Genomic DNA, 24104 nt, shown 5'->3' with positions numbered 1-24104 from the left:
GTCAGCGGAATTTAATTATGGGATTTCCACAGGACTGGGAGAAACAGACTCCAGTCTTGGAAGGCATGAACAAAACCTTGCATGCACCAAGAGCCAGAGGAAAGGAGCAGTGACCCCACAGGAGACTAAATCAAAAATACCTGCTTAGTGTTGGAGGGCCTCCTGTAGAGGCCTGGGTCAGGAGGGTCTCACCCCAGGGACAGGGGCACTGGCAGCAGCAGGCCAGGAACGTCCCCCTTGGTGTAAACCCTCTTGGACTTCTCCATTAACCCTACCATAGACCCCAGGGCTGAGTCGCCTCAGGCCAAACAACTAACAGGGAGGGAGTGCAACCCGACCCATCAGCAGATAATTGGATTAAAGCTTTACTGAGCCAGGTCCTGCTCAGTAGAGCAAGACCCAGTTTTTCCCACTGCCAGTCTCTCCCATCCAGGAAGCTTACACATGTCTCTTAGCCTCATCCATCAGAGGGCAGACAGAAGAAGCCAGAGAAAGCACAGTCCCACAGTAGCTAAAATAAAAACCATATTACAGAAAGTTAATCACTATGAAAAAGCAGAAAGTTATGTCCCAGGTGAAGGGACAGGATAAAACCCCAGAAAAGCAAGTAAATGAAGTGGAGATAGGCAACCTTCCAGAAAAATAATTCAGAATAATGGTAGTGAAAATGATCCAGGATCTCGGGAAAACAATGAAGAAGATGCAAGAAATGTTTACCAAAGACCTATAACAACTAAAAAACAAATAGAGGTAAATAATACACTAGAAGGAATCAACAGCAGAGTAACTGAGGCAGAAGAATGGATGAATGACCTGGAGGACAGAATGATGGGAATCATTGCCACAGAACAGGATATAAAAAAAAGAATGAAAAGAAATGAAGACAACCTAAGAGACCTCTGGGACAACCTTAAACACATCAACAATCACATTTTAAGGGTCCCAGAAGTAGAAGAGAGAAAAAGTTCCTGAGAATATATTTGAAGAGATAATAGCTGAAAAATTCTGTAATGTGAGAAAGGAAATAGTCAACCAAGTCCAGGAAGCACAGAGAGGCCCAGGCAGGATAAACCCAAGGAGGAACACACTAAGACACTTAGTAATCAGACTGACAAAAATAAAAGACAAAGATAAAATGTTAAAAGCAACAAGGGAAAAATGACAGTATACACGGAACTCTCATTAGGCTATCAGCTGATTTCTCAACAGAAATGCTATAAGCTAGAAAGGAATAGCATGATATATTTAAAGTGATGAAAGGGAAGAACCTACAACCAAGAATACTCTACTTACGAAGACTCTCATTCAGTTTTGATGGAGAATTCAAAAGCTTTCCAGACAAGCAAAAATTAAGAGAATTTATCCCCACCACACCAGCTTTACAACAGATGCTAAAGGAACTTCTCTAGGCAGGAAACACAAGAGAAGGAAAAGACCTACACCAAATAAACCCAAAACGATTAAGAAAATGGTAACAGGATCATACATATTGATAATTACCTTAAATGTAAATGGATTGAATGCACCAACCAAAAGACATAGACTGGCTGGGTGGAGGAAGACATGTGCATGTATGCGTTTCCACTTACCACTTTGTTCTGCTTGACTCTCCAAATGGATGTAATTATTTTATATTGTTAAGCTAATCATGTTCCTGTTGTGGCTTGCAGTTATAATTACCTTTTTTTTTTTTGTCTGGCTATTGATTGTGAAAAATGATAAATATCTTTTACTGTTGTGATTATGTATCTTTTATTCACTTAATACCATTGTATCATGATTGTTCAACAGAAAAATAATAGAACTCTATGTCACCAAAACTAGGATTTAATAGAAAAACCTGCAGTCACTTTTTAAAATCAGAATTATCCATTTTTTGAAAAACACAAATGCCCAGGTATTGCTTTTTTTTCCTCCAGAGCTCCAGATATGTTTCTAATAAGCAGTCATGTTTAAAAGCAACTGGACTATGTGATGATCTTTTATCTAGTTTGTTCACTTTTTCTATTTCGTATTCAGTGCTCCCATTTCATTTAGTTTATGTTTTCCAATCTCTCCATCTCTTCTCTGTTTTTTTTTGATGTTCTTTCTCAAGCATAGTAGGAAAGCTTTTGTATACATATATATATAAATAATATGTATACTATATGTATTTTAGAAAATTTACAAATTTTTGCTGAACTGAAAAATTTATGACATTTTGATTCTACTTGTTTGACTCCGTATGACTAGAATGCTAGATTTCTAATTTAAAAAAATAGATATGCAATAAGCAACAAAGGTTTACTGTATAGCACAGGGAACTGTAGTCAATATCTTGTAATAATCTACAGTGGAAAATAATTTCAAAAATAATATATGTGTCTATGTATAGCTGGATTGCCTTGCTGTGCACTTGAAACATGTAAGTCCACTATACTTCAATAAAATATATATATATAGAAAAAAAACACTAAGATTCAAGACAGTCTAACAGGTTGTCATTTCTGTTCACTCATTTATTCAGCAAATCTTTATAGAACACCTACTATTTACTTAACACTGTTCCAGGCTCTGAATATACTTTGTTGAACAAGATCTTTGTTAGGCCATCATGAAATACACACTCAAGCTGGTACACTAAAATTGATCAGGTAAGTTCATGCGTGTTATATATTTTCATAAGCCACATTGTGTCAACCACTATGTTACCACTGTTTTTAGAAAATTACTGTCTGTAACACTTTCCTTGTATAAGAATGATTACAGATTCCAATGAAAATTCCTTCATTTTTATTTAAGAAAAGAAAAGAAAGGGAACAAAAAATTAATAAGGAAATGAAAGAAAAAGCAGCAAAGGAACTGGAGAAAGAACATTTACAAGAAAAAGCAAAGGAAAAATATCAAGAATGGTTAAAGAAAAAAAATGCTGAAGAATGTGAAAAGAAGAAGAAAGAAAAGGTATTTTTGCTAAGGTGATCAGTTAGAATACACGACTTGGTGTTTATCTGTGCCAACTATATTGTGTAAAGAATTTCTAATGGAAAATTGGCATTATCTTAGCATAATACAAATACATGTAGCTATCCCTACTTGTTATATTATGATTAAGCTTCATAAATGAATATGCATTTGTGATTTTCTTAGACTGATAAATATTAATAAGCCTATTGATACTCCTGCAGTCAGGTGCAAGCTTTTTGCTGTTGTTTATGCTTTTAAATATTATTCAGTGTACTTTTATGGAAAGCTTTATTACATTATTGTAAATTACTGTTCTATTTTAAAAGAACAAATTGCTTTTTTCTTCTTGGATTTAATATCATTGTTTAGAGGCAGCCACTTTCATATCACATCCCTGATCTTGTTAAATTTTGCTAATTATAGAAATATGATTCAGTGTTTCTGATCAGTAAGCCGTTGGGATGGGGAGCTACTGGGGAGCAAGTCAGTAGACTCTGAATAGAACTTTTAGTTACAGAATATCCCTGGAGATTCTTTGGTCTTGTCATTTTAAGGAAAAAGAAAAACAACGGCAGGCTGAATTACAGGAAAAAAAGGAAATAGCAGAAAAAAAGTTTAAGGAATGGTTGGAAAATGCAAAAAATAAACCTCGTCCAGCTGCGAAGAGCTATGGTTATGCCAATGGAAAACTCACAGGTTGGTTTTTATGTTATGTGGCTTACATAAATATGGCTTGCAGGAGCGAATATTATACATTATGTTTCCTTTTGACAGAAATAGAAGTGTGTAAAAATTATTTTTCTTTCAAATTACTATTTTCTGGAAGATTATAACATACTGTGTTCCTGTGGAGATACTACAAATTTGTTGTCATTCTCTAAAATCAGATACATTTTAAAGGCAACAGTGGCAAAACTGCAAAGTAATGATTTCTAACGTTAAGAAATAAGTAAAATTTTTACATTCCTTGGATCTTAAAGCCTTAATCAGGATATATTTAAGGGATCATTTTCTTTCCCTTTTCTAACCTCTCTGAGGCAGAGTTCCCAGTGTCTTTGGCTCATTATTTTTGCAGGGTGGAATACTAGATGGCACATGAACCAGACACAGACCTGGTTGGCTTTTTTGGCTTGGTCTGATTATAAGTGGCAATGTGTGTTTTCCTTTGTACTTCACGTTGGAAGCTCATACCTTGCTGATAGCTGCCTTCACTCGTTTTAAGTGATTTATTATTAAAAATACTCCCATTCTGTTTTGTTCACACAATAGAACATATTCCAGACTTTGTTTTGACCATCGTGCTGAAGTGTGTGTTGACATATGTATGCAGTCAAAGTGGGTTGCCGGTGTCCGAATGACACATTCCTTCTGTCAGGACTTAGGCCTCTCTTGCATGTCACAGAGGTCATCCACTACAGCTACCGAGCAGTCTGCTCCTTTATTTTGCTCTCTTGTTTGCAATAAGTAGTGGTTTCAACAAAACGATTGGATAGTAAAGTTAAAACTTGGATGGAATATATGTATTGACTAGAACTTAACTGCCAAATAATGGATTATTTTACCAAATTTGTGCTTAAATAAGTGTTATAATAAACATTGTTGTCTGCAAATGCCCTACTGCTCTTAATTACAAAACTAGAGTGTATGAAATCTGCTTAATTTGAGTGACAATGATTTAGAATTTCAGTGGTTCTGAACCACAATCTTGATTCACTTTAGCTACATATGCAACATACGTTTTTTCCTGCAAGCTTTAGTGTCCAACTAGGGAAACTAGTACATAATCAGAAGTTTCCCAGACTGAAATAAGAAAATGAAGATTTTGTTTAAGGGTTCTAAAGTTAACTTTTTAGAAGAAATGTTGTATGAGTTTTTAGTTTTGAACATTAATGTTCTTTGAATATTCAGAATTATCATTTATATTTTAACTTTTACTATAACATTACTGTATTTGAAAAGTATTGTTTGAAAATATTTGAGTTCAAGTTTTAAATGAGTCAGGTTTGTCAGTGATATTTTTGCCCTTTTAACATTTTAACGTTTTTCTATGAGTTTAAAAATAGTTCCTTTGATCTCAAAAAGTTTTTCTTGTTTTATTCTGATTTTTAAATAATTTTAGGTTTTTACAGTGGGAATTCTTATCCAGAACCAGCCTTTTATAACCCAATTCCATGGAAACCAATTCCTGTGCCTCCTGCCAAAGAAGTGAAGGATCTATCAGGAAAGAAGACTAAAAGGCCTGTGATAAGCCAGCCACACAGGGCATCCTCTCTGGTAATGCATAAAGCTAGAAGCAATCTTTGCCTTGGAACTCTGTGCAGAATACAAAGATAGTAGATGTGGGAAATTACATGCTTTTACCTGGAGCTATATAAAATTGTTGTTTTGTTGCTCTACTATTAGTAGCTCAACATTTGATGTATTATTGTTAAGTTCACATTTTTGCATTTGTATATGGAGTCCTTAGAGTTAATTAAGGAAGATATTTTATTCATTTTCATTTTTATAAATGCTTCAAGGTTGATCTTGGAATATTGTTTTGCAAGACAAGTGACAGAATATCTAACAATTGTGTTTATATTTAGCTTATATTAAAACTACCCTCTAAATACCAATAAAACAATTTTTTGTGTATTCTTTCATACACACATGTTATGTGTTTGTGTTTATGAACATAGTAAGAATAAGTCATTGAAACAAGCATTTCTAAACTGTATGCTCAAAATAATTCTTAGAAGAATCTAAAATGAGTTAGAATCCCGGAGTAATCAAAAACAGCCTTTGTGGATGACTTTTAGTATGTTTTTCCCTGTATAAATATTTGTAAATCACTAACTGGAATCATGTTTGGTAATGGAGAAATAAAGGTTGGGTTTTGAAAGGACAATTTATAAACATTGTTTTGGGCTCTCAATCTTAATTGATTGTAGTAATCTTTGGACACTAATATATTTTGCTATACTCTGTACATATACTTACACATTATAATTAGGTTGTTAATTTTGAAATTAGAAATGTCTGTTTTAGTTTTTAATGTAAAATGTTAAGTCATGTTTTACTAAAGTTGAAATAAATCTTTATTAATAAATACTTGTTAAGGAAAGTAGATCAAAAGATTACTAAAATAGCACTCAGCCCTTCTTATTAAATTTTAAAAGTCTGTATCTTTTTTTAGGGGGCCATCAAGAAATGAAAATTTGTGGTGGCAATATAAAAGTTCAGTAAGTTCATTTAAAAGTGATTCCTATTTAGAATACATTCCATGTTTCTGCGAGGTTAGTCATCTACCAAGTTTTTGGTGATTAACCTTACAATGGTATTGGTCAATGCCAGGAAGCAGCAATGGGATTTTTGAAGGGTATTCATATCATCAGAAATCTAGAAAAACGCACTTTAAAAAAAATTTCTTGCTCGTGGAGGTCTGTGAGCCCCATAAGGATTGAGCACTCAGGCTGAATGCTCATTCAATTCAGCCATCTTCATTTGGTTTTGTTTTATTTTTTTTCACTTCTAAGTGGAGAACAGTTTAGGAGGAATCAGTCGAGTTTATTGTGTCAAAATGTTGCTGAAATTTAAGAGACCTGACCATCCTTCTCATAACCTCTTAGATATAGTGCAACTTCCAGGTGATCATTCTACTCAACCAAATTCACCTATGTACTGAGAATGTAGAATTTGCCAAGGTAGCAATAACCTTGCATGTGAAAAATAGCATACATAGGCCAGTATTCCTGGGGGTTTTAGGTATTGTTGTTCTATCTAAAAAAAATCTTTATTTTCACACAGCAGATTAAGTCATTTAGGCTATTTTTAGATATAACCCTCCTACTAACACTGTTCATTCAGTCAGTATTAGTTTGACCAATATTAGTTGAACATGTGAGGCAGATGTTTGCATATTTATTTAGCAATTGGAATGATATATTTTATCCAGCAAACATTTATAACCTAGCCAGGAAAACAGAGTAAATGCTGTAGTACAGTTTACTTAAAATCATGCTCAGAATTCAGCTGGAAGCACAGAAAGAAGATAGTTCAGCTTGAGAAGGGATTAAGAAAAACTACAAAGAGAAGGTGACATTTGAGTTGGTGAAAGATAAGCAGGAATTTTCTAGATGGTTATGAGGCTGACCACATTCATGAATATGTGATGAGAAGTAGCTGGGGAAGAAGCAGGGGTCAGAGTAAAAAGGCTCTGTATACTGCAGAATTTGGACTTGATCCTGTGGACTTGTGATAACCTGTTTTACAACCCAAATGGTTCATTTTTAAAAGATGTTTGACTGCCAAACATTTATTACTGAAAGTCCATTTTTGTTCATCAAAGACTTCTTCAATCAATACACCGATTACTAGATTAGTGTTTTTAAATGGAATCAATTTTTCTTAAAGTCAAGATACTAGGTATAATAGGCATTATAAACTATATTAACAATATTTGAAAGTTCTATTGAGGTTTTTAAACTGTCTCTTAGACTTCTACTACTACTTTGGAACTGCTCTAAAATATCTAGATAACCTATAGCATCAGCAAATTCGTGAATACAGGCATTACAGACCTGGCTTTATGTTTGTTTATCTCAAAGGTACCTTGTTTTTTTCAATGTTCAGTACCTTATCTAATTTATAGAAGCTTACTGTGGGAATGTAAAATAAGTGGAAGTACCAAAAAATGCAAGTTTATTTCTTTTTTTGTATGCTGACAATTCTGATAAGATGTACCAGTATTCTTTCTTTAGTGATAATTAATTTACATAGTACCTGACTTTGGTTAACATACCAATCTTGACTCTTGATATATCAAAAATAAGTTAACTTGTTAGCACTTAAGGTGAACTTCATTAACAGCTGTGCTAAGGGCAAAAAGTGAAGACTGTCTTCAAATTGCATTGATAAGTGTTTACCGAGTACTGTGCAAGTTAGTATTCTAGATGTCAAAGGTTAATCTGTGAATAGGAGAGGATCCCTGCTGCCCAAAAGTTACTATATGACAGTGATAGGAAACAGATATTAAAATATATAAACAAATTATTTGTCTCTGGGTGCTATAAAAAAATAAAACAGAGTAGTGGGATAAAACCCAAAGAAAGGCAGTGCCAAAGAAAGTTCAAACTGCTGCACAATTGCACTCATTTCACATGCTAGCAAGGTATGCTAGCATGCTTAAAGGCCTTCAAGCGAGGCTCCAGAAGCGTGTGAACCAGGAACTTCCACATGTACAAACTAAAATTAGAAAAGGTAGAGGAACCAGAGATCAAATTGCCAACATCCATTGGATCATACTAGAAGTAAGAGAATCCTAGGAAAACATCTATTACTGCTTCATTGACTATGCTACAGCCTTTAATTGAGTGGATCACAACAAACTGTGGAAGATTCTTAAAGAGATGGGAATACCAGACCACTTTACCTGCCTCCTGAGAAACCTGTATGTAGGTCAAGAAGCAACAGTTTGGACATGGAACAATGGACTGGTTCAAAATTGGGAAAGGAGTACATCAAGGCTGTATACTGTCACCCTGCTTATTTAACTTATATGCAGAGTACATTATGGGAAATGCTGGGCTGGATAACTCACAAGCTGGAATCAAGATTGCCAGGAGAAATATCAACAAGCTCACATGCAGATGACCATTATATCTACTACTGTGGGCAAGAATCCCTTAGAAGAAATGGAGTAGCCCTCATAATCAACAAAAGAGTCCAAAATGCAGTACTTGGATGCAATCTCAGAAACAGCAGAATGACTTCGGTTTGTTTCCAAGGCAAAACATTCAACATCACAGTAATCCAAGTCTATGCCCCAATCACTAATGCCGAAGAAGCTGAAATTGAGTGGTTCTGTGAAGACCTAGGACTGCAAGGAGATCCAACCAGTCCATTCTAAAGGAGATCAGCCCTGGTGTTCTTTGGAAGGAATGATACTAGAGCTGAAACTCCAGTACTTTGGCCACCTGATGCGAAGAGTTGACTCATTGGAAAAGACTCTGATGCTGGGAGGGATTGGGGGCAGGAGGAAAAGGGGATGACAGAGGATGAGATGGCTGTGGACTTGATGGATGTGAGTTTGAGTGAACTCCGGGAGTTGGTGATGGACAGGGAGGCCTGGCGTGCTGCGACTCATGGGGTCGCAAAGAGTCAGACACGACTGAGCAACTGAACTGATGAAGACCTACATGGAGAAGGCAATGGCACCCCACTGCAGTACTCTTGCCTGGAAAATCCCATAGATGGAGGAGCCTGATGGGCTGCCATCTCTGGGTTCAGTCAGACATGACTGAAGCAACTTAGCAGCAGCAGCATGAAGACCTACAAGACCTTCTAGAACTAATACCACAAAAAGATGTCCTTTTCATCATAGGGGACTGGAATGCAAAAGTAGGAAGTCAAGAGATACCTGGAGTAACAGGCAGTTTGACTTTGGAGTACAAAATGAAGCAGGACAAAGGCTAATAGAGTTTTGCCAAGAGAACGCATGGATCATAGAAGACACTGTCTTCCAACAATGCAAGAGACAACTCTACACATGGACATCACCAGATGGTCAACACCGAAATCAGATTAATTATATTCTTTGCAGCCAAAGATGGGGAAGCTTCAAACAGTTGGCAAAAACAAGACTGGGAGTTGACTGTGGCTCAGATCATGAACTCCTTATTGCCAAATTCAGATTTAAAGTGAAAAATGTAGAGAAAATCACTAAACCATTCAGGTATGACCTAAATCAAATCCCTTATGATTATACAGTGGAAGTGACAAATAGATTCAAGGGACTAGATCTGATAGACAGAGTGCCTAAAGAACTATGAATGGAAGTTTGTAATGTTATACAGCAGGCAGTGATCAAAACTATCCCCAAGAAAAAGAAACACAAGGCAAAATGGTTGTCTGAGGAGGCCTTACAAATAGCTGTGAAAAGAACAGAAGTGAAAGGCAAAGGAGAAAAGGAAAGATAAACCCATTTGAATGCAGAGTTCCAAAGAATAACAAGGAGAGATAAGAAAGCCTTCTTAAATGACCAATCCAAAGAGAGGAATACAATAGACTGGAAAAGACGGGAGATATCTTTAAGAGAATTAGAGATACCAGGGACCATTTCATGCAAAGATGGGCACAGTAAAAGACAGAAATGGTATCAATCTCAAAGAAGCAGAAGAGATTAAGAAGAGGTGGCAAGAATACACAGAAGAACTGTGCATAAAACATCTTATTGACCCAGATAACCATGATGGTGTGATCACTCACCTAGACCAGACCTGCAGTGTGAAGTCAAGTGGGCCTTAAGGAAGCATCACTATGAACAAAGCTAGTGGAGGTGCTGGAATTCCAGCTAAGCTATTTCATATCCTAAAAGATGATGCTGTGAAAGTGCTCTACTTGGTATGCCAGCAAATTTGGAAAACTCAGCAATGGCCACAGGACTGGAAAAAGTCAGTTTTTATTCCAGTTCCAAAGAAAGGCAATGCCAAAGTATGTTCAAATTACCACTAATTGCACTCATATCACATGCTAGTAAGGTAATGCTCAAAATCCTTCAAGCTAGGCTTCAACAGTACTTGAACCAAGAACTTCTAGATGTACAAGCTGAATTTAGAGGAACCAGAGATCAAATTGCCAAAATCGTTGGATCATAGAAAAAGCTTGCAAGGAAATTCCAGAAAAACATCTGCTTTCATTGACTATGCTTAAGCCTTTGACTGTGTGAATCACAAGAAATTGGAAGATTCTTAAAGAGATGGGAATACTAGACCACTTTACCTGCCTCCTGAGAAATCTGTATGTAGATCAAGAAGCAACAGTTAGAACTGGATGTGGGACAACAGGCTGGTTCCAAGTTCGGAAAGGAGTACATCAAGGCTGTATATTGTCACCCTTTTTATTTAACTTCTATGCAGAGTGCATCTTGAGGAATGCTGGGTTGGATGACTCACAAGCTGGAATCAAGATTGCTGGGAGAAATATCAATAACCTCTTCTCCAACACCACAGTTCAAAAGAATCTATTCTTCAACACTCCTTTATGATCCAACTCTCACATCCATACATGATTAGGAAAAAACCATAGCTTTGACAATATGGACCTTTGTTGGCAAAGTAATGTCTCTGCTTTTTAATGTGCTATCTAGGTTGGTAAAAGCTTTTCTTCCAAGGAATAAGCGTCTTTTAATTTCATGGCTTCAGTCACTGCAGTGATTTTGGAGCTCAAGAAAATAAAATCTGTCACTGTTCCCATGTTTTCCTATCCATTTGCCATGAAGTGATGGGACCAGGTGCTATGATCTTTGTTTTTTGAATGTTGAGTTTTAAGCCAGCTTTTTCGCTCTCCTCTTTTACCTTCATCAAGAAGTTCTTTAGTTCCTGTTTGCTTTCTGTTGTAAGGGTGGTATCATCTGCATATCTGAGGTTATTGATATTTCTCCCAGCAGTTTTGGTTTTAGCTTGGGCTTCATCCATCCTGGCATTTCACATGATGTACTCTGCATGTAAGTTAAATAAGCAGGGTGACAATATATAGCCTTGACGTATTCCTTTCCCAATTTTGAACCAATCCGTTGTTCCGTAGTATTCAAAAATATTCATGCACATGGATAGGGTCAACATTGCAGCAAAGTGTAGATCAAACCACAGTAAAACATCACATCACATCAGAATGGCTTTTATCAAAAAGAACAAAATTGACAAATACTGGTGGGGATATGGACAAAAGGGAACCCTAGGACACTGTTTTGGGGAATGTAAATTGATGCAGCCACTATAGAAAACTGTGGAGGGCCCTCCAAATACAATTAATTTCTAAATATACCCAGCAGTTCCACTCCTTTGTATATATTTTTGAAAAAAAAAAATTAAATTTAATAATTAAAAAATAAACATGCACCCCAGTGTTCATGGCAGAATTATTTTCAGTTGCCAAGATATGGAAGCAAGCTAAGTGTCCATCAAGCAATGATTGGATAAAAATACAGTATACACACACACGTAAAAATGTGTGTTTTTTATTAACCATAAAAAATGAATAAAATGTCACCTGTAGCAACATGAATGAAATTGGGGGGCACTATGCTGTAAAATTAGAGAAAGGGAAACATTGTATGATATCACTTATGTGTAGAAGCTAAAATATACAGCAAACTAGGAACTGTAACAAAAAAGGAGACTCAGAGATTCAGAGAGCAAATTAGTGGTTACCAGTCAAGAGAGGGAAGTGAGGAGAAGAAAAAGAGGAATAAACTATTAGGTATAAAATAAGCTACACGGATATATTGTACAGTATGCAGGATATACTATACATTTCATAATAACTATAAATGGAATATAAACTTTAAAAATTGTGAATCACCATATTGTACACCTAAAACATTATGCATCAACTATACTTCAATTTTGAAAGTATAGGGATTTGGATATAAAGAGGAAGAGAAGCCACTGGGAAATCAATGGGGAAGGTGGGAAGAGGGTACAAGGAGGTGTTCTCACTGTGAGACAGGGAAGTTTTAAGGCAGAGTTCATGGTTCCATAATACCAAATGTGGTGGGGCTTCCCTGCCCCACCCTGGTGGCTCAGTGGCAAAGAATCCACCTGCCAATGCAGGAGACACAGGTTCAAACCCTGATCCAGGAGGATCCCACATGCCCTGGAACAGCTAAGCACCATAACTACTGAGCCTGTGCTCTAGAGCCCAGGAACCGCAACTATTGAACCCATGTGCCACAACTACTGAAGCCCAAATGCCATGGAGCCCCTGATCCACGACGAGAGACACCACTACAAGGAGAAACCACAAACTGCAAAGAGTAGCCCCCACTTGCCACAACTAAAGAAAAGCCCACATGGCAATGAAGACCCAGCACAGCAATAAATAAATACAAAATTATTTTTAAAATGCTGCCTAAGGGCTCGGATGGAATGTGGGGAGCCTTCTGTTTGCTCATGCTGCTAGTGTTCATTGCATTTCTAGCACTGCTAGATTCTGGGATGCAGTGGTCAGCACCTAATTCAAGGCCTAAACTTGAATCTGTCAGAGCTTACAGTCTAGTGGAGATGACTGGTAAACCAGTCCTTATCCTAAAGCACAAGCTACGAGGCTACCTCCGGAGGAAGCTAACCTTTACTGGGGTCAGGAAAAACTACCAGGAGGAGGAAGTGATTAAGCCGAGACTCAGTTTTGACTGCAGTCTCAAATAAATAGCTCGAATAAACAAGGCTCAGCATTTAATTATGTTGGCGCTGGAGAGTAAGAAATGGGCTTAGAACAATGTGATTCCATGTGTAACCTTTCTTTCCAAGACCAAAGACAGGTGATAATGAGAGCTTTTGAACATCAAAGGGACTTTCAGATGGCTCATATACATGAACACAGCTACAAAGTTACAAGGGAAATTTCTAAAATCTTAGTCATTTCTAAAGAAAATCTTTATACTTTCATGGGTAAGTAAACCTTAAAGTTTGATGATAAAAATACACCTTCTGTGGCCTCAGCATCTGAATACAGATGGGGCTATTTATTTAAAAAAGAAATCCCTGGTGATCTCATTAGCAATTCAAAGACTGGACTTTCAGACTTTCTTCTCCTGCTACTCATGGCCCAGGTGCATAACAAAGCTTTGAGTAGTTTATGCTCATAAATTATACTTTATGTCTTAAACTAAATTTTTTTTTATCCAAAAAAGAAAACACAACATATATTCAAGTGTTTACCATGCCCATTAATATTCTAAATTAAATTCATATGTTGGCTTGAGAAAAAAAAAAAAAACAACCATACAAAGTAGCTTTATAGTGAATATTTACCTACTACTGTTGATAGTGGCAGCCTGCCTGAGAAAGAAAATTTTTCAGAAAGGGCGGTGGTATCTTGAATTTCCTCTTAAAATTGGAAGGGGAGGTAGGAGCACTGAAGAAGGGAAAATACTCAATTATCTGTCAGTGGGGAGAAAGCTCATGGGCAGGAGAAAAAAGTCAGCTAGGAACACTGCCCTTTCCTTTCCCTGAAACCACAGAGCCACCTCCCTTCCTCTTCTCACTCCTGTGCTCTAAGCTGATAGAAGTAGCACAGGAACGTGGAAGAAAGGAGGCGCTTGTCCCCTGCCACCGTCTCCAGAGTCCTGAGAACCACCCAAGGGCCAGAAGGAGATTGGAGCCATCTTTGTTTCTCTTTGGTGGCCACCATGCAGGGTAGCATGGGAGCAGAATGTTTTCTTAGTTTGAATAAATTTACCAAAACAGCCATCCAGCACCTGCCGATTTGTACCTCCCACTCCATCAGCCAAGGGCTTTCCCCTCTGGGTGCAGGCTGAGATGCGAAGTGCTCACAGAGGTAAATCTAAAAGATGTCTGTCTCATAATCTAGAGGAAATTCTCAGATTCTTTTATTGTCTAACATTAGATGATCTTGAAGGCTCTTTTCTGCTTCAGGCTTCTATTATTCTGTGTGGTTCATTTTTGTATTTTTAGAGCATGGACCTAGGTCACTGCTTATTCCCTGATAAGGATGATGAGGGCAACGTCCCTTCCCTCTTAGAATGTGACCTAGAAACAACTGCTTTCAGGGAGCCTTCCTATGGGCTATGTCCAACTTCTGCCAGAAGGCAGCCTGACTGCAGGGAGCAATCAAGATTCACCTGAGTTTGAATATATGCTCTGCTACCTAGGCCAAGGGAACTAGATGTATCTCTACCTCTAAGCTTCAGTTTTTTCTTCTTTTTAAAAAAAAAAACAAAAAACAATAATCCTTTCTCCATAAGTTGGTTGCTAAGATTAGTATACCATGTAAAGTACCTTGTACAATGTTTGACACATGGAAGATGCTTCATATTATCATTTACTTATATGTACTTACTTATGGGTAGAAGTAACATTATAATTCCTGGCAGTATATGAGGCTACAAATTTTCCAACAAGTTGCATAATTGAGAATTCTTCATGGAATTCTCCCTATGATGTTTTCTGCATTGTGGTGCCATTCTTTGCAAATGCTTTATGAAACATTTTGTCTTTGAAAGTTACAGAAGTACTTTCAGATACGTGTATGTTTTATGAGATGTCAGTCATTTCAAGATGTGGAGACTTTAATTGGTTTCTTTGTTAAGACTTTGCAGAACTCTTCCATGTGACTCTGATGAGGGAAAGTCTTGGTATGTCTTGGCTTTTTTCTGGCTAGGTTGGTTTGCCTAATTAAATTTGAAGTGCCGCCAATGCGCTCCTTGGAAACTTGTTTAGGTTGTCTTTGACTGAAGTGAGGGAGAGTTGTTTCCTGTATTTCCTAAGATTCAAAGAGAAAAATTAAAATTTAATAAAGTTATAATCTTATGTTAGTTTGGATTCTGAGAAATAGACACCAAGACATAATTAGGCAAGGGATTATTTGAGTAATAGCCTATGAGAGAAAACAGGGAAGGATTCAGAGTTGGCCAGGACAGCTATCACACCATGATGTAGGTCTGACCGCTGTGGAGGAGAGAGGGAAGGAAGGATCTTTGGTTGCACTGCAGTTCTAAGAAAAGTTCAGTGAGGACAATGAATCTCCCACTCCAAACTGCCCTGCAGAGAAGTCCACAGCTGTGGTTACCGATCTGCCTTAGAACCCCTGCCATGCTCGGTCAGGAGGGACCAGCATGTGGGAAGAGTGGCCTTGGAAGTTAATGTTTTCCCCAAGTGTTACAGTCACAACACAATTGAAAAGGAACATTGCTGTATTGTGACATGCTTGACAGTATTCTAAAAGCACTTTCAATTGCGAATTGAGGCTCGGGTAGGGATCAGGCCTTGGTCCTATTCTCCCAGCTCTGGCAGGCGTCCAGTGCTAGAATCCCAGGCTTCAGCCATCCTTCACATGCCTCTCCCACATTCTCAACTCTGTCTAATCGGTCACTGATTTCTGCAGATTTTACTCCATGAATCAATGATTCCCATCTTGTGTCTGTATATTAGAATCATCCAGGGAGCTTTTAAAAAGTCCAGGCCACATCCCAGACCAATGAAATCATAAGCTTTTTCTGAAGCTCCCCCAAAGATTCCAATATGAAGAAAAGCTTGGAAACCACTGTCTTTAGTATTTTTCCAATCTGACGTCTCTCATCCCTTCTCCCAGTCATTTCTCAAGTGGATGACTGCACCCACCAGTTTCCGATCTAGTCACAGTGCTTGTGATCTTATCCCCTCCTGTTTATCTTATCCTCAGTGACTGTTGACCTCTCAGAAATGCAAATCTGACCATGTCATAGGTCTGCTTCTAGCTCTCCCATGGCCCCTCATACCTCCAGCATTGCCTTTAACTGCCTCCAACTCCCACCATCACCACTGCATCTGTAGTGTTCATCGCATGAGGCATGTCCTTCAGTAAGCAGTGTATGTGGTGATTTGCAACCTATTTGGACATGTTCCCCCTGGAAGAAGAGTGTCAGAGTATTGGAAAAGCATTCCATGTGGGCATTTTGGGGAATATGTTCACCACACCACTGCTTTTTCTCCCTGTACCCTTCCCACTTGACTTCTGAAGTCAAGCGGGCCTTAGGAAGCATTGCTGTCAATAAAACTAGTGGAGGTGATGGAATGCCAGCTGAGCTATTTAAAATCCTAAAAGATAATGCTGTTAAAGTGTTACACTCAATATGTCAGCAAATTTGGGAAACCCAACAGTGGCCACAAGACTGAAAAAAGTCAGTTTTCATTCCCATCCTAAAGAAGGGCAGTGCTCAAGAATGTTCAGACTACCACACAATTGTGCTCATCTCCCATGCTAGTAAGGTAATGGTCAAAATCCTTCAAGCTGCTTCAACACTACTTGAATCAAAAACCTCCAAATGGTTTCAAATTGTGGTACTGGAGAAGTCTCTTGAGAGTCCCTTGGACAGCAAGGAAATCAAACCAGTCGATCCTAAAGGAAATCAACCCTGAATACCCTTTGGAAGGACTGATGCTAAAGCTGAAGCTCCAATACTTTGGCCACCTGATGCAGAGAGCCAATCCATTGGAAAATGTTTCCCCGATGCTGGGAAAGATTGAGGACAGGAGGAGAAGAGGACAACAGAGGAAGATATGGTTGGATAGCATCACCAACTCAATAGAAGTGAACTTGGGCAAACTCCAGGAGACAGTGAGGGGCAGGGAAGCCTGACGTGCTGCAGTTCATGGGGTTGCAAAGAGTTGGACATGACTTAGGGACTGAACAATAAGAACAACCCCTTCCGCCACCCTGATGTGTGTTTTCCATCCAAGAGGTTTAACTCTTAATACAGACTACAGGACTACCTTTTCATCTCGCCCTGTCTCCCTTATCTCATCTTTCACCTTCGTACTTTGACTCCTTATACTCCCAACTTCTGAAAGTTCCCAGTATAAACCATGTTATTCCCATCTTTTATGCCTTTGCTTATTTCATCACCCCGACTTTTTTTTTTTTTTTTTTTAAGAATGCCTCACCTTTTACTTTCCTCTGCAATGGTGTCCCTTAAACTGACTTCAAGTTTTGAAAGTGGCCATTAAATCTCAACTCTGGGGTTATAGCAGCAAAGCTTCCCTTGACCCCCAGTTTGGCTGAGTTGGGATCCTTCCTTCATCATCCAGGACCCTGTGTACTTATCTCAATCTTGCAATGTTTTGCTGTCATTAGATGTTTTAAGGGGTCTCAATTCACCATTCTGTATGTTTTCTAGATTTAAAATTCTTAAAATACTTTGACAACATTTACTCAGATTGAACCCAAGTCATTCAGAATAGGGCATTATAATTAACAGAAACTAGAATCTTAAAATATCAATATTGGGAGACTTTTACAGAATATTAAAAAGCAGAGACAGTACTTTGCCAGAAAGGTCCATCTAGTCAAAGCTATGGTTTTTCCAGTAGTCATGTAGGGAGGTGAGAGTTGGACTATAAAGAAAGCTGAGCTTTTGAACTGTGGTGTTGGAGAAGACTCTTGAGAGAACCTTGGACTGCAAGGAGATCCAACCAGTCCGTCCTAAAGGAGATCAGTCTTGAGTGTTCATTGGAAGGACTGATGTTGAAGCTGAAACTCCAATACTTTGGCCACCTAATGGGAAAAGCTGACTCATTGGAAAAGACCCTGATGCTGGGAAAGATTGAAGGCAGGAAGAGAAGGGGATGACAGAGGATGAGATGGTTAGATGGCATCACCAACTCAATGGACATGAGTTTGGGTAAACTCTGGGAGTTGGTGATGGACAGGGAGGTCTGCTGTGCTACAGTCCATGGGGTCACAAAGAGTTGAACACAACTGAGTGAACTGAACTGACTGAAAGGTAATTTTATTCAATCAGAATTTTATTGTTGTTTTACATTTAGTGAACTTGAGTAAGGTGCAGTGTATCCAGATGGAAATATCCCAGCATGGAAATACAAAATTACAGCACATGCTGGAGAAAAATGGATAAGAGAAGGATGGATAAATGCTCCAAGGGAAAAAGTGTAGAAAGAAAAAGGATAGATAACCCATTACTAGACAACATTGGGCTTCCCAGTTGGCCAGTGCTAGTGGTAAAGAACCCATCTGCAAATGCAGGAGACATGAGAGATGTGGGTTTGATCCCTTAGTTGGGAAGATCCCCTGGAGAAGGAAATGGCAACCCACTTCAGTATTCTTATCTGGAGAATCCCACGGACAGAGGAGCTAGAGGGATACAGTTCATAGGGTTGCAAACAATCTGACGCTACTGAAGCGACTTAACAGACAACTTCGGCCTTCAGGAAACATGAAGTGGTTAAGAGATGCCAGTTCAGGAGACAGAAGGTTTGCAGAAGGGGTGTTATAAAAATCAGAGTCAAGAGTGTTTGAAGAAGCAGGGAGTGACTGTGGGGCCAGTTCTCCAGGAAGGCTCAGACTATAGTGGTCCTGGGATGTTCCTGTGAGTTCAGGTGGCACACCTGCTCCTGGGAAGCAGCATCCCAGGAAGAATCAGATTGGAGACATGTATGGAGATCCCAACCCCTCCAGCCAGAACTTAAACCCATGTATTTCTTAACATTTTTTACATGACTCAGAAACTTGACAATCTGATGAATCCATCAGATCTGATGAGTCCTTAGAAAAAATGCACACAGGCACACACAATTTTATATACAACCTCTTCTAATCCACTCTACCACCCGCTACATGCATCCCCACTCAAGTGTATACATGAATTCCCAGATAACAGGCAGTGAGGACAGGTGATATACTTGAGGACTAGGAGTTATTCCTCCCCCTACTCATATCTTAGCTGGTCTAAGATTTCTAGTAGAAATATTCTACTTTACCCATCTTAGGAGCAAAAGGTTGAGTAGAAGTATTCCTTGGTGCTTTTAATTTGCCCATTCTAAACAATTGAATATTTTCTGGATTCCTGTCTGTTGACTAACCAAGTCACTAATTCAGGCCAGCTAGCCATTCTGTACTTCTCTGTGCCTTGGCTTCTAAAAAGTCCTCTTATAGAGTTTTAACCAGCAAGCATGACTTAACCTCATTTCTACCTGTCTGGCTTCTGACTTCTACCTCTTTTAAATGATTCACCCTCACTCATTCCTTTTTCAAATTAAAGAATTTAGGAAAGTAGTGAACACATTTCGGTTTTCAGAAATAGAAACATGGTTGTTAAAATTTTATGAGAAAAGGGAGCTGTGTTAAAGTCAACTTTTGTCAATCTCAGCCCAAAAGAAGAGCAGCAATATGGAAACTTCAAAAAATACTGGAGAATTTTAAAAAATACTGTATTTGCAATTTATAAAGTTATTTTTGTACCTATTTTTCTGATTTTCTTTGGCTCGCCATGGAAAGGTTTTGCAGTGACTCTATGGGGAATGGATTGGGCACATTGGGAAATGGACTTGGGTTATAGAATGCACTTTGGTTAATCCATATGTGTCATTAGCAACTGAGGTTTAATGTCTCTTCAAGAGAGAATTTTAGAATTTGATAAATAATGGAGATTTCTTAAAGTATAACATCAACTTTGGGTAGAAAAAACTAAAGATAGTGTGAAAAAATATTAGTCTAAAAGTGATTTTAATCACTTGCATATTTGATTTTTAAAGAGGTATGAGTCTAGATAAATAATTAAAAATGCTGTCCCCACAGCACAACAGAATTTTTAGGATGATGGGCCTGGTCTGTATAGTACTATGGTATTAGATAATATCACTATATACATTTTTCAAAACTCATAGAATTATACACCACAAGAAAAATTTTTACTGCATGCAATAAAAACACAAAAACTCAGAATACCAGGGGAATCCAGGATGGAATGCAGACTGTGACAAATGAATCTAACTATGTTACAAACACAGGACAGAGTTTTTCTGAAGTGGAAGGAAAGAAAGGAGTTGGCCTAAATAACTGGAAAACAATGTTTTGCATAGATCCTGTAAGGATGAAGACAAAAAGAACTGTACAAAAACAGTAGTAAAATTTTCTTCTCTTGGGGGTAGAGTTTGGCAATTTTGACACTTTACATATTTGCCAGGGTTAGGCCAGCAATTGTAGATAATGAGAGCCAGGTGCCAGGTTTTTTTTTTGTTTTTTTTTTTAAGAGAAGTAGACAAGGGAATGATAAATAAGTGGAATGAAGGTGAGAATTAGAGTTTACTATACAAATAAATAGGTATAGATATAAATGTAGATAGGTGTGTTTGCATTGGTTAGTGCAATAGATGTAATTCCCAACCCTGTTCCTTGAGAGGGCTGAGAAACACTGGCACCCAGTAGCAGTGAACACACCCATCTTGGTTTCTAAATGCCATTCAACAAATTTAAACAGCCAGAATTCCTTGGAGAAATGGCTATTTGATTCTCGGGCTAGGGCAAGAAACATACTAGAGAAGCCTGGAACAACATACAGTATTAGAAAGTAAAAGGGTGAGGAAGAGATGAGAGCATGTCAAAAGGACACAGGGGCCAGCCTTAAAGAGCTGCTGACGGCCAAAACTGGAACAAAGTAAATGACTAAATAGAAAATAACAAAGTAAATAGAAAATAACATTGAATTATAATCTGGAGAACAAAGTAATTATCCAAGGATCCATATACATAACAGATTACTAAGTAAATAAATGTGCAGGGGGGAGAAATCTTCCTATGAAAGAATTCCAATTATAAATAAATATTAAGGAGCATAAAAGGGAAATCAACAGTAACACAATAATGGTAGGGGACTTTAACACTCCACTTATACCAATGGACGGATGATCATCCAGACAGAAAATCAATGAGACTCTTGCCTTAAATGATGCACTAGATCAGGTAATATATCAGTATTAATTGATATATAATAGAACATTCTATCCCAGAGCAGCAGAATACATATTCTTATCAAGTGCATATGAAACAGTCTCCAGGAGAGAACACAAGCTAGGCCACAAAACAGACCTCCATAAATTTACAAAAACTGAAATCATACCAAGCATCATTTCTAACCCACAATGCTATGAGACAAGAAATAAACTACAAGAAAATAACTGCAAAAAACACCAACACATGAAGGCTAAACAATATGCTACTGAACAACTAATGGATCACTGAAGAAATCAAAGAAGAAATTTTAAAAATACCTAGAGACAAATGAAAACAAAAACATGATGATCCAAAACATATGGGATGCAACAAAAGCAGTTCTAAGAGGGAAGATTAGCTCGGGAAACAAAATCTCAAACAACATTATCTTACACCTAAAGAAACTGAAGAAAGATGACCAAACAAAATCCAGAGTTAGTAGATGGAAAGAAATCATGACAATAAGAGCAGAAATTGAAATAAAGGCTAAAATACACAGAAAAGGTCAACAAAACTAAAAGCCAACTCTTTGAAAAGATAAAGTTGATAAATATTTAGCCAGAATCAAGAAAAGGGGGAGGGCCCAAATCCATGAAATCAGAAATGAAAAAGAAGTTACAACAAATACCACAGAAATACAAAGGATAAGACAATATTATGAACAACTATAAGCCAATAAAATGGACAACCTAGAAGAGATGGACAAGTTCTTCAAAAGGTACAATATCCCAAGACTGTACCAGAAAGAAATAGAAAATATGAATAAACCAATTACCAGTAATGAAATTGAATCAGTACTTTAAAAACTCCCAACAAAAGTCCAGGACCAGATTCACAGGTGAATTCTACCAAACATTTAGAAAAGAGTTAAAACCTATCCTCCTCACACTATTCCAAAAAACTACAGAGGAAGAAACATTTCTGAACTCATTCTATGATATCTGTATCCCACTGATACAAAAAAAGAGAAAATTATAGGCCAATATAACTGATGAATGTATATGCTGAGATCCTTAACAAAATATTAGCAAACCAAATCAAACAATACATTAAGAGCTCATACACTGTGACTGAGTAGGATTTATCTCAGGGATCCAAGGATTTTTCAGTGTCTGCAAATAAATTAATATGATACACCACATTAATAAGTTGAAGAATACAACCCATGTGATCATTTCAATAGATGCAAAAAAAATCAACATCTGTTTATGATAAAAATTCCAGAAAGTGGGCATAGAGGGAATACACCTCAACATAACAAAAGCCATATATAAGGAACCCACAACTAACATCATACTCAATATTGAAAAGCTGAAAATGTTCCCTCTAAGATCAGCAACAAGACAAAGATGCCTCAACATATTTTTGGAAGTCCTAGTCATAGCAATCAGATAAGTGAAAGAAATAAAAGGAATCCAAATTGGAAAGAGTAAAACTGCCCTTTTTTGTAGATGACAGATACTATACTTAGAAATTCCTAAGAGGTCAACAGAAAACTGTTAGGACTCAATTAATTCCGTAAAGTTCATAGGATATAGAATTAATATATAGAAATGTGTTGCATTTCTACTACTACTACTACTACTAAGTTGCTTCAGTCGTGTCCGACCCTGTGCAACCCCATAGACGGCAGCCCACCAGGCTCTCCCGTCCCTGGGATTCTACAGGCAAGAACACTGGAGTGGGCCATTTCCTTCTCCAATGCATGAATGTGAAAAGTGAAAGTGAAGTCGCTCAGTCGTGTCTGACGCTTCGTGACGCCATGGACTCCAGCCTACCAGGCTCCTCCATCCATAGGATTCTCCAGGCAAGAGTACCAGAGTGGGTTGCCATTGCCTTCTCCAGTGTTGCATTTCTACACATTAACAAAAGTCTCTCAGAGAAATTAAGGAGACGGTCCCATTTACCATCAATCAAAATAAATAAAATACCTAGGAACAAGCCTACCTAAGCAGGTAAAAGCCCTATCTTCAGAAAACTGTAAGATACTGATGAAGGAAATTGAAGATGACACAAACACATGGAAAGCTATACCATGTTCTTAGATTACAAGAATTGATATTGTTAAAATAACCATACTACCCAAGGAGATCTACAGATTCAATGTAATCCTTATCAAAATACTAATGGCATTTTTCACAGAACCAGAACAAATGATTTTAAAATTCGTATGGTAACACATAAAACCCTAAATAGCTGAATCAATCTTGAGAAAGAAGAGCAGAGATGTAGGAATCAAGTTCCCTAATTTCAAACTATACTACAAAGCTATAGTTATCAAAACAGTATGGTACTGGCACAAAAACAGACACATATTAATAGATCAACAGAATAGAATAGAGAGCCTGGAAATAAACCCACACACTTACAGTTAAATTAATCTATGACAAAGGAGGTAACAATATACAATGGGGAAAACACAGTCTCCTCAATAAGAGGTGCTGGAAAAACTGGATAGTTACATGTAAAAGAATGAAATTAGAACATTCTCTAACACTATATACAAAAATAAACTCAAAATGGATTAAAGACCTAAGTGTAAGACTAGATATATAAAACTCCTAGGGAAAAACATAGGCAGGACACTCTTTCACATAAGTTGTGGCAATATTTTTTGGATCCATATCCTGAAACAAAGGAAATAAAAGCAAAAATAAACAAATGGGACCTAATTAAACTTACAAACTTTTGCACAGCAACAATCACCAAATGAAAACACAACCAATGAAGAAAATATTTGCAAATGATATGACAAATATGGGGTTAATATCCAAAATATGTAAATAGTCCATACAACTGAAAAAAAAAAAAAACTGATCAAAACATGGGCAAAAGAAATGAATAAACATTTTTCCAAAGAGGACATACAGATAGCCAACAGGAATATGAAAAGATGC

The 24104-nt window shown here is 37.5% G+C and overlaps 1 protein-coding gene across 1 annotated transcript in view; it reads left to right on the top strand.

Annotated features, from left to right (window-relative positions):
- CCDC34 (coiled-coil domain containing 34) overlaps window positions 1-5906 on the top strand; it is a 45002-nt gene extending 39096 nt beyond the window's left edge. Inside the window, exons 4-6 of the mRNA XM_010831784.1 lie at window positions 2782-2940; window positions 3498-3639; window positions 5063-5906. Coding sequence (XP_010830086.1) covers window positions 2782-2940; window positions 3498-3639; window positions 5063-5277 — 516 coding nt within the window. The 3' untranslated portion in view covers window positions 5278-5906. The remainder of the gene's footprint in view (window positions 1-2781; window positions 2941-3497; window positions 3640-5062) is intronic.
- The last annotated feature ends 18198 nt before the right edge of the window (window positions 5907-24104 follow it).

This window comes from Bison bison, unplaced genomic scaffold, assembly GCF_000754665.1.
Source record: "Bison bison bison isolate TAMUID 2011002044 unplaced genomic scaffold, Bison_UMD1.0 scf7180017864531, whole genome shotgun sequence".
NCBI lineage: Eukaryota > Metazoa > Chordata > Mammalia > Artiodactyla > Bovidae > Bison > Bison bison.
Note: the sequence above shows the minus strand (reverse complement) of the source record. Positions and strands in the feature narration are given on the sequence as shown.